Here is an 11,629-nt window from a genome sequence, read left to right as displayed (position 1 = left end):
TTTTTTACAAAGTCTGGGATGCTATCACCAAGGTATCAGCTGTTCTCTTTCAGCTTTATGCCATCAGAAAGCCAGGTAAATGTAACTTCCTCAATTTGGTGCCTTGTCTAATGGTCGACCTGGATAGCGCTTACACTCCAACTCCCCGGGAATTTTTCTGATGAACGTTCTTTGTATAATTCAGTTTGGGAACAACCCCCCTTACTATATTGTCAGGGATCCACACATTTCTAGCATCTCCACTAGATATCTTGGGGGATTTTGGTCAAACACTTTACTGATGTGCTGCCTACAGCTGTCCCTGAGCCAGAATATGAGCTTGGCATCAACGCCAAGAGAGGAAGGAGCTCAGTTTGGCTTGATTCAGTCTTAGTGGCCTTCCTACCAGCTTCCTTTCTGAAGATACCTTGTCTATTGTGTTGAAAAATTGTTCTTTAGAACCTACATATTTTGGGGCAGAAGGAACCTTGGAGGCGATTCAAAATTAATTCTCATTTTTGCAGATGAGGAAACCAATGCCCAGAGGGCTTAACTGGCACTCCCAAAGTCACAGAGTTCATTTAGGAGGAAGAGCAAGGATTGGATCCTAAGTTCAAAGCTCTTTCTTTAACAGTATCACATCATCACACCTTTCTCTAAGTGCTCACGGGCACGCTCGGGCACACACACACACACACACACACACCACTTCCATCAGGACTCTTGTCCACCAAGACAAAAAACTGAGACATTATCTTTTTGGGGGTTCAGTGGGGGCCCCACAACAGGCCACCTTCTCTTCCTGAGTGGAAGATGGAGGCCCAGATCCCTCCATGAGATTCATTCTCCAATAGGGGAGCTTTGGGCTCCCCCAGTCTGGATTGATCTTGGGAATCCTGTCTGCCTTAAGGAGATGACTGTCTCTGTGCCTCATTTGAGCCTGTGGGTGCCTAGCATTGGCTCCCTTTGTGGGCATGGAAGCTGGACTATGGCCTCTAAGTAGCAGGTGGAGGTGGAGACTTCCCCAGAGAACAATGGGCTCCTTGCCTAGTGGTCTGTGGACAATGGAGGCTTGCTGAGCACTGTGCGAGGAGCAGAGCCCCTGGACTTGCTGCCCAAGAGCCTTGCATCGTGAGGATATGAGCCCTGCCATGGAAGAAGGCAGAGCCCTGTGGCTGGTCCAGGGAAGGGCAAATTAGGTCGCTCAATGTGGGAGAACTACGGCAAAAGAGGTGTGCCTGCAGAGAGGGGGCCCAGCGGGGAGAACCCTGGTACCCTGGACAGTGCCCAAAGGCAGGGCCCCTTCACCACCCTCCCCACCCCCCTAGGAGGCCCTGGGTACCTGTTTATTCTTTAGGTCAAGGGAGAGTTCGTAATCGGAGGCAGCAGGGGCGTGGGAGCATAGCGCCGTCGCCAGGGCAGGCTGCTGCCGGCCGGGGGAGGCCACGTGCTGGGGGCCAGCCCTTGGGGAGGCAGCCCCCGCCCCCGACCGCTCCTCCTCCTCCTGCAGCTCCTGGGCTTGAGCCTTCGGGGCATGGGCACTGGGTCTGCCGGCTGCCACCGCCGCCACTGCCACCACGGAGTCCTCCATGCCCCCACTGGCCTGGGTGCAGGAGCCGTCACTGCGAACAAAAGGCAACGGTGCTCGGTTGGGGGAGAGGGCGACAGGGTGCGTGTGGATGTGGGGTTGGGGGAGAGAAGCTGGGCACTCTGGCCTGGTTTTCTGGTGGCAGGGACTGGAGGGGGTGTCTTCAGTCTCCTCTAGGGAGGGGCTATCATGGCAGGGCGAGTCCCGGGCAAGGAGAAGAGCCTGAAGCTGGGGAGCATCTCAGACGGAGGGAAGGGGCAGCTATGGCCAGGGCTCAAGAACCTCCGCTTAGAAGCAGTACAGTAGAGCAGCGCATCTGGGCTCTGTCTATTAGCTGTGTGACTCTGAGCAGGTCACTCAGCCTGATTGCACCTCTGTTTCCCCATCTATAAAATGGGCACAGTAACAGTACCTACCTGATAGGGATCCTGGAAGGCTTAAGTCACTTAAAACTCTTTAAGCTGCTCCTGGCTCATGACAACTGCTACATGTGTTACCTATTGTAATTATCAGTGGCTTGGCTCGTTAGGCACAGGATCAGGTGGCTGGGGAAGCTGAGCCACACTGAGCCAGCTCATCTTTAGACTGAATGAGTCTGGAGGAGGGAGGGTGCCTGGCCTGGCTTGGGCATAAGCCCTTCCAGGGGGGTGGGCTTCCTGCCCTGCTGTGTTTAGAAAACACCTTCCTCCCTGGCCCCTCCTCTGCTCCCAGGGAGCCACAGCAGGCTGAGCCACCTCTGCAGGCCTCCTGCCTGCTCCAAGAAAACACCTCGCTGCCTGGAGCAGCCATGCTCCAGCCTGCCCTGCGGAATTGGTTCCCTCAGGTTGCACTAGCCTTCAAGTTCTGCCCCTCCCTTGAGGCCCAGTGCTGAGCCACCTCCTCCAGGAGGCCTTCCTGGTGACTGCAGCTTTCACTGCGCTGTCTCCTAGAACACTAGGAGCTGTCCTTAGAGAGTCACTGTCTATTTCGCAGAGGAGGAGAGTCATCGTGGTTAACAGCACGGGCTCAAATCCAAGCTCTATCACTGTGTGGCTTTCGGCAGCTGGCTTTTCCTCTGAGCCTTGGTTCCTTTGTCTGTATAATGGAGGTCCTAGTTCCTACCTCAGGGGGTTACAGTGAGGAAGAAAGGAGGCAGCAGAGATCAAGTGCTTAGCACAGAGTATGTGCTCAGTAAATAAACTCTTTTTTTTTTTTTTTTGAGACAGAGTTTCACTTTTGTTGCCCAGACTGGAGTGCAATGGCACGATCTCAGCTCACAGCAACCTCCGCCTCCCGTTCAAGCCATTCTCCTGCCTCAGCCTCCCTAGTAGCTGGGATTACAGGCACCTGCCACCATGCCTGGCTAGTTTTTTGTATTTTTAGCAGAGACAGGGTTTCACCGTGTTGGCCAGGCTGGTCTTGAACTCCTGATCTCAGGTGATCCACCGGCCTCAGCCTCCCAAAGTGCTGGGATTATAGGCGTGAGCCACTGTACCCTGCCCAGTAAATAAACTCTTATTTCCCCACCCATCCCTTCCTAGAAGCCAGGGCCTATGTGTTATTTGATTGTGTCCTACGCCCGCTTCATGCTGGGCAGATGCTGAGTGCTTAGTCAACACTTGTTGATGGGTGAACTGAGGGGAACCCAGGAGCCACAGGGATGTCCTTTACAGAAGACAGTGACAGAAAGTCAGGACTGGAAGGCACCTCAAGGTCATCTAATGGTGGGATGGCCCTGGTGCAGGACAGCTGTGACCTAAGGACTGATTTCTTCCACGATTGTACCACCATGAAAGATGGGCCAAATCACACCAGAGGAGAGACCTCTTCCTGCAGCTTCCACTGGACCTCAGGGTGCAGAGAAAGGTTCCTCCTGGTGCTTCCTCCCAGCCAAGAGGTGGGTGGAGAATCTCCCTTCTGTCAATCTCCACCTGTCCTCCCAGCACTCCCCTGCACCTCTGACAGATAAAGGAGTGCTCGCTGGGTGGCCCTGGCCGTGGGGAACCCTCATTGCTGCTGCCTCTTTCTATGTCCACCATTTCTCCTACCACCACCAATTAAGCTGCATGGCTCAGTGTAGCTCCAGATACCTTTTTAAAAATATATTATTTATTTACTTTTGAGACAGGGTCTTACCCTGTCACCCAGGCTGGAGTGCAGTGGCTCAATCACAGCTCACTGCAGCCTTAACCTCCTGGGCTCAAGCGATCTTCTCACCTCAGCCTACTGAGTAGCTGGGACTACGGTCCACACCACCGTACCGGGCTAAATTGTTGATTGTTTTGTAGAGACAGGGTCCCACCAGCCCAGTCTAGTCTTGAACTCCTGGGCTCAAATGGTTGTCTGGTCTCAGCCTCCCGAAGTGCTGGGTTTGCAGTCCTTAACCAGCGTGCACAGCCTCTAGACATCTTTATGTTTTCACCGTGTCACTGGGAAGTTCTTTTTAAGCACTAAATTCAACCCCTCTTCCTATATTAGCTGACTTCTCTTCCACTGGAGCATGTGGAAATAGCCCCTTCCCACCACAGCACAGCCTGTGCCCAGAGCCTGCAGGGCAGCGTGCCGTGTTACACATCTGTCCTCCAAACTGTCCTTGGCACCGATGCCCAGGATCTCTCTACCCTAAAGGTTTTCAAGAGTCTTTAGGGAACTGGTGGCTCCTCAAGGGTCCAGACACCTTTAATACCAGCCCTTTGCTTTCTTTGATTGCCAGAGTGTGCTTGGCAAGAGGTGCTGGGGAGCCAGTGTCCCTTGATGGCAACACTCGGCCAATGACAATGGGGTTGCTGCATGAATACCCCAGCTTCCCTGTCCCTTGCATGGGACAGCTCTGAGGCACATCCTATACCCTCTCCCTAAGTCCCCAGTGGGATCAAGCCCCAGTAGCCCAAAGCAGTAACTTGCTCATGAATGAACCCTGCCATGGCTTTATTCTCTTCTATGTTTCACTTCCCCACTCCTCTATGGCCCCTTCCTGGGGTCACCTTGTCCAAAATAAACTACTTGTGTTAAAACAAAACAAAATTTTAAAAATAGCTTGTTGTGGGCTTTTGTTCATGGGCCACCCCTCACACACACACACGCACACACATTCTCTCTCACATACACTTAGGTACACACACACTCATGCACACACAATACTTCTGTGGCTTTGGGCAATTTATGTCCTCCTCCTGGGCCAGTTTCCTCATCTGTCCCATGGAGGGAGCTTACTCTTCTCTAGGGACCCTTCCTGCTTAGACACTCTAAGAACTTGAATCCCAGTGCAGAGGCTGGTCTGCCAAGGCCCACTGGCCCAGGCTCCAGGCTCTCTGGCTGGTGGACCCAGCTCCACCTTGTCCATCTCTGTGCTCGGGGACCTGAGGGACTGGGGCCCTCCCAGGTATATGATGAAAAAGTGTTGGAAAGGAAACCCCTATCCTTGCCTTCTTCCCCTAGACTTACCTATAAGACCGTGGGGTGGAAGGTGGCCACAAAAGCCCTGGACTGTTCTCAGTGTGGCAACGTTAAAGGTCACATAGTGGAGGCCAAAGAACATACATGGCTTTGGTGTCAGGGAGACCCGGGTTAGAATCCTGGCTTTGCTACTTACTATGCCACTTGGGCAAGTCATTGAATGCGTTTGTGGCTCTATTTCCTCATCTGCAAAACAGTCCTAACAACTTTGCAGGGTTACTGTCAGAAAAGAAATAAAGCATGCACAGCACCTAGGACAGCGCCTGGCACACAGTTGTCCTTAATACAGGGTGACAGTGATAGTGGCCATTTTCTCAGCTAGAATCCTATGGCATGGAGTCCGAAAGAAATCCCCAGGAAAATGTCATGAAGAATTCTGTAGCGGGGGAGGTGTTCTCAACATTTAGCCCCCTTGTCAACCTTCAAGGAACTGAAACAGCAGGGTTTCCCCACCGTTCCCCGTGGCCTTCCCCAGCCTTCCAGATGGATGGGCTTTCTGGAGGCTTCCTCCCACCCCGTTTCAGCCACTGGAGCAGCAAACAGCGAAGGGGCCTTGGTCTTGGGTGTCGCCAACACAGGGGACCCATGTCCCCTGGGGAATCTGTGTGCAGTTGCCACCTATAGGCAGGCCCCTTGGCTGTACCCAACATGATGGGGGATTCCTGGGTGGGCATTTGTCCAGTGCCCATCATGTGGATTTGGGCTTTGGTGCTTTGCCAGGGCACAGCAGAGGCCCGAGTCCTTACACCCTCTCTTTGGTGGCTGAGCATCAACAGCATGTCCTCAGCCTCTGTTTTCCTCTTTGCACTCCATCTATAGAAAAGGTCTGAGGAAGAGGTTGGAATTTTCATCTTAAGCTGTCATAGCTGGAAGGACCATCTGTTTAACTTGAAGGGCATCTACTTCCAGTCTCTTATGGAACTGGAAACCCATTGCTCTAGCTCCCAGAACATCTCTCCTCTCCTTCCAAGACACAGGCAGTGTCTCTTCAGCTTCCACAGTTTGCAGCTGCCATCCCTAGTGGGTCAGATTTCAGGCAGCCTAGCCCTTGCACCGGAAGGAAGTATGTGGATGGGATTCTCTCTGGGACCTGAACAGCTTCTTATAATGCCCTCCCAGAGCACTGGAGGGGGATCCTGGAGATCTCCACTCTCTTAGGCTCCTCACCCTGCGGCAGAAACATTCCTTGAGTGGCAGTGCACTAGCCAGGAGAAAAAGTGGGGTCACTACTGGTATACGAGTGACGCTGGTCACAGGGTTACTCCCTGGGTTGGGACACCCATTTGAGAAGCTGAAAGTAGAATGTGAGTGGCACCAAGATGAAGGGGTCCTGAGAAAGCTTTGATACGTTCACATGACATTAAGCTGATACACACAGGGCCAGGGCCAGTGCATCAGGAGTCACTCCATGCATGAGAGCAGGATTTGAGTATGGGAAGTGAGTGTCTTTGAGAAATTAGGGAAATAAGCCATTGCTCATTCTCAGAGGAATATTGCATGTGCCCAAGAGCAGAATTAACATCACATTCGAGGGTCACTCAAAGGGAAGCTGGCTTGTGCTTAGGGGAACGCTCGGCTCCAGCTGTGCATGCCTGGTCCTGGCATATGGATGATGTCCTGGGGTTCCAGTGACCACCCCAGCCTATCATCTCCATCATCAGAGCTGATTTCTGAAACTACAGACGCTTTAATGCCAACCCTCTGCCCAAGCCCACCAGTGACTCCACAATACTGGCAGGATAAAGTCTACTCATAGTTTCACCCCAATCTCCCTTTCTACCCTCATTCCCACTGAGTGACCCGTCCACTCTGTTCATACTGATACTCTCGCCAGGTCTGCCAAGCCCTCTTGGACCACTGTCCTGCTCCATGACCTTCTGCTGGAAATGCCTTCCATCCACTCCTTTCTCTGCCTCGTCACATCTTTCAGGAATCACTCATGTCCCCAGGAGTTAGTCCCACCCTCCTCTATGCTCTAACAAGTCTTGGCACTTGCCTCGATTTCAGCAGTGACCACTTTGTGCTTCAATTATTCACTGATGTGTCTCTCTCCTCCACCAGACCGTGCCATGTGCACCTTTTTATCACAGGTGCTTATCACCGGTGGTTGGCTCATAAGATGTGTTTAATCAGCGTTAAATGCGTAGATGGATAGATGGGTAGGTGGATATCCTTTATTCTCCACTACTTTTTCAAGGGCAGAAATGCTGGGCTGGGCTTGGTGATGCACCACCCAGACCCTCCTTCAAGGGAGGACTTCTCGCTCCGCTGCTGGGAGCACTGTTGAAGAATGCCTTTAGCTGTCAGCCCCATCAAAAATGGGCTCAGCTACAGAGAGCTACCTGGCCCAAAGTCACTTCTTTCCAAGGGTTGTCCATATCCAGGAACCAATCTCAGTGGAGATATAAAGGCTCATCATTCTTCCCAACATGGGCTGAGGTTGATGGTTCACATGAGATTGGCCTAGGCTGTAGTGGGGCTTCTGCAGTAGACTTTGCCCCATGCTGTGTCCGTCCCCTCTGTGTTGACCCCAAGTGCATCCCCTGATAAAAAGTCAACACCCTGAGCTCGAGTCTCCTTCCCTGAGAACTGAAGCCCCCTTGGAGCCTCCGCCTTTCTCCTTTCTTTCTCTTGCTAGCCAGGATTACCTGTGTCTCTTCCCCCAGACCTATGGAACTTTTCTGGGTTCCAGACACTTTGGCTAAGGGCTCAGGGCTCAGAAAAACACGCCTGATCTCACACATGCCAAATTTTACCTTCATGTCAGGGGCTTTACAGACTCTGCATGCCCCAGGCTAAGCACACTATTATGGAGAGAAAATCATGGAGTGTTTTCTATATGCTGAGAAGCATGCCAAGGGATACCGGCAGCTCTCTGTTCGTACAGAGAAAATTATCTGGGCACCAGACACCACATGGGTTTTCAGAGCCTGGTCATCTTCGTTCTTGGCACTGATGGGATCCTCGTGCAAAGGGAAGAGAGTCTGAGTGGAATGAGGCCCTGGGCTTTGTAACTACTGGCCAGGAGATCTTAAGTGCCATACCCAACTTCTCTGCTCCATGGTTGTCTCATCTGCAAAATAGAGATGCAAATGCCTCCTTTCCAGGAGAGTGATGAAGATGAAATGACTCTATAGGTCAGCACACCCTCTACTGTGGGAAATACAGCTTTCCACCCAAGAATGAGTAAGAAAGGAGAATACCTACAGTGCCCCTAGCATTTGTGCTCACACAGACCCTGCCAGGGAGCTGGCTCAGGATAGTGAGTGTCCTTCTGGGCTCCCAGGCAGGCCCTGGCAGCCACATTGCCCACTGCCAGGAGCTAAGGGGACAGGAATAACTGAAGTAAGAGCCAGGAGAGGAGGAGAGAAGGAAGGTGCTGACCGAGGCCCACCAACCAGAGCAGCTGGAATGAGGAGGCCCCTGCAGGCTCAGCCCTGGGGGGTCTGCTGTCAACCGTGGGGCTGGCTTGCCGGAGCAGGAGCTTGAGGGCTGTTCTCCCATCTCTGCAGTGACTAGCACAGTAATTACTAGAGCCTTTGCTAGGAGTGTTCTGAATGCTGATGGACTCCTCGGGCACAAAGGCTCCTCCAGAGGGCCTCGTCAATTGCACTAGATTATCCCAGACTCTGCCAGGCATTCTTAAAGCTCTTCTGTGACGAAGATATGAAGCATTTTCCAGACAAAAGCTAACAACATGCCTCAGATCCCCTCAAGATTTTTTAGCCTTTTCTAAAACATTTCTTTTTCTCCTTTCTTTGAATCAATATAGTAATTTCAGATGGGCAGAATAAAGGCACAGAGCATAGAAAGCTAAGTGTCTTTTGGGGTTCCAGATGGTATGAGGGAGGGGTGGAGGTGAACAGAAGGCCAGTCAATGACAAGACAAGAAATCAATTCACTTTGTGCTGATTCAAAGCATGAGCTGGAAGGTCCTGCCCAAGGTATGGAGAGGGCACTGGACCAGGAGTCAGGAGGAAATCCCACCCCAGCCTGCAGCGTGCTCAGTATCCTTACTGTAAGAGGGCAGCTTGGACAAGACGCTTTGGCATCAGGCAGGAAGGAGAGGCCCAGCTCCCTCCCTGCCCACTAGCAATTTGCTTGGGCCCTGGCCACACCTGCTCCATTGTTGCCCCACCCCTGCTCCTGCTAATCAGATGAACTTCAGCTCCCAGTGACAGGCATCAGCCTCCCCTGCCATGGCCCCTTGACTACCATCATCTGGGCCAGAAGCTCCTGCAGGAGGGCATATGTCACTGTCCCAGCTCTCTTCGGCTTCCAGAGGCTGCCCTGACCTCATTGAGTGTGAAAGAGGCGCCCAAGGGCCCTGGGAGAAGAAATTCTTTCTCTCCTTGTTGCTGGTCTCACAACTGCTCCAAAAGGTGTGGGTGGGGGCTGGCTTGTCTCTAGAGGGTTCCCGTCAAGGGGTCAAGGGAATTGCAGCCACTTCTCTGGGCTCAGCCTCCCCTCACCTAGGCCAGAATACCCAGGTCCCTCCCTCAACGTGGGACAGGGTGACTCCTGCAGACTATCCCCATGGGCCAGTGTGGAACACCCCCCTCCTCCCCACCCCTCGCCCCGGCTCAGCCCATCCCACAGGAAGGCCTCTTCTGGAAGCTTCCTCCTCAGGACACAGCCTCCCAGGCTGGGCTGTACTGATGAGTGCCATCTTACTGTCCCTGGCATCCTACGATCTTTGAGCATTTTACATTCTCATAAATAGGTGTGGTTCCGGTGACAATGTCAAGCTCTGACAACACCCTCCCTGCGCCCTCCCCATACATGACACACAGTTTCACACAGGCATGTGTCTCGCTGGCCTGGACAGACAGCTTGCTGTACACCTTGGTGTTCTTGCCTTTCATGCCTGCTCTTGTAATTGCCCCAGGAAAGGGCTGTATCCATGCTAGTTGTTAAAACTCTCGTCATTCCCATCATTTATGTCCCTGGAGTGTTGTAAAAATATTATAATATTATTATAATATTTTTATGATAATAAATGAAATGTAGAAAGAAAAATAAAACAGTACACTGGCCTACCGAGGGCTTCGCTTTCCATGCTCTTTTGCTCCAATACTGCATTTCACCAGAGAGTCAACATTTGCACCCCACCATCCGCCATTTGTTTTGCTTTGTAATGCCCGGGTCTCTCCATGAGCAGGTCCCATCCCTGGCCATGCAGAGTGCCTTCTTATAGAATTCCTGGTAGAGGGCCTTGGGGATTAGACAGTGCACCCCTTCATGCTATGGTTGAGAAAACTGGGGCCCAGAGAAGTGGGGGTGCCTTGTCTACGTCAGCATGGAGGAAGCACCAGCTTCTTCTGGAAGCCCCAGTGCTGCCCTGGTCTGCCCTTCTCCTCAGCTCCCTTCTGAATCCCAAGCTTGTAGGTCACCGGACCCTTTCTCTTACTCCCCTGGCTCTTTGATGGAAATAATGTATATAGTGGTCCATGTCTAAGATAAAGTGCCTTGAATTGACTTAGGTCAGAAAACTACAGAAGAAACAGGTAGGCTAGGGCCCTGCTTGGATAGCTGATGCCTGCTTGTCGGCCTCTCCCACTTATCCCGCTTTCCCCTCCCCTCCACTTCCCCACCCCTTAGTTGCCCTCACCCGAACCAAAGAAGTTTAGTTTAAGATGAAAGTTTACTAGTCTACAAAATAGCTCATTTTGTTTTTTCTTATCAGCCTGCCCAGCTACTCCAGTCATAAATCAAATATTTTAAGAGCCCCTGAGCTAACTAAGATTGCAATGCATTGTGGGCTGCAACAAAATGCAGCAAGACCACCCTAAAAACAACACCTAAAGCCCCTACCCAGCAATCAGTAGAAGACTGTGCCCCCACAGTACTCATCCTCTGAGGAACCAGGGGAGGGGCCTGCGCACTAGGGGATAAATTGCTTGCTGAAACTGTGCTGGGTGTGCCTGTCCATCAGACACCTGATCTTGCAAGGCTGTCATTAAAAGTCTCACTTTTGCTGTTCTCCGGGTCTCTGAGTCCATTCTTTGGGCTTGGACGGGTGAGTTTGTTTCTCATGACCTCGTGGCCCATACGGGGATCTCCGTGCCTGCGTGGAGAGAGACTCCAGCCGAGAGGGGAGATGCGTCCCACTTGATTTATGTGGCCCACTCTGTCCGAATGTCTCGGCTTCCGTAGAGGCCGTAGACAAACCTGAAACTGTTTATTCAGGAGACAGTGAAAGCGACACAGGGAGAGAAGCAGGCACCGCGGCAACCAGGCAACCTTGTGTATGAGCCCAGGTCGGAAAATTAAACTATAAGTACTGTTTGGTGGTTGGGCATCTTCGGAGGTCTTGGGGTGTGCAAGAAACCTCCAGTAACGGAGGCTGAGTACACAGGGAAAAGCTCAGACACAGAGACTAACTGAAAATGGGAACTGCCGGGCGCGGTGGCTCACGCCTGTAATCCCAGCACTTTGGGAGGCCGAGGCGGGTGGATCACGAGGTCAAGAGATCGAGCCCATCCTGGTCAACATGATGAAACCCCGTCTCTACCAAAAATACAAAAAATTAGCTGGGCATGGTGGCGCGTGCCTGTAATCCCAGCTACTCAGGAGGCTGAGGCAGGAGAATTGCCTGAACCCAGGTGGCGGAGGTTGCGGTGAGCC

General features: G+C 52.3%; 1 protein-coding gene across 6 annotated transcripts in view; it reads right to left on the bottom strand.

Annotated features, from left to right (window-relative positions):
- IQSEC3 (IQ motif and Sec7 domain ArfGEF 3) overlaps nucleotides 1–11,629 on the bottom strand; it is a 109,134-nt gene that overhangs the window by 50,697 nt on the left and 46,808 nt on the right. For all 6 annotated transcript variants that reach the window (XM_017545392.2, XM_017545393.2, XM_017545395.2 and 3 more), the window contains exon 3: nucleotides 1,322–1,601. In XM_017545392.2, the coding sequence (XP_017400881.1) occupies nucleotides 1,322–1,601 (280 nt within the window). The remainder of the gene's footprint in view (nucleotides 1–1,321; nucleotides 1,602–11,629) is intronic.

Source organism: Cebus imitator, unplaced genomic scaffold (assembly GCF_001604975.1).
Source record: "Cebus imitator isolate Cc_AM_T3 unplaced genomic scaffold, Cebus_imitator-1.0 Scaffold179, whole genome shotgun sequence".
Classification (NCBI taxonomy): domain Eukaryota; kingdom Metazoa; phylum Chordata; class Mammalia; order Primates; family Cebidae; genus Cebus; species Cebus imitator.
Note: the sequence above shows the minus strand (reverse complement) of the source record. Positions and strands in the feature narration are given on the sequence as shown.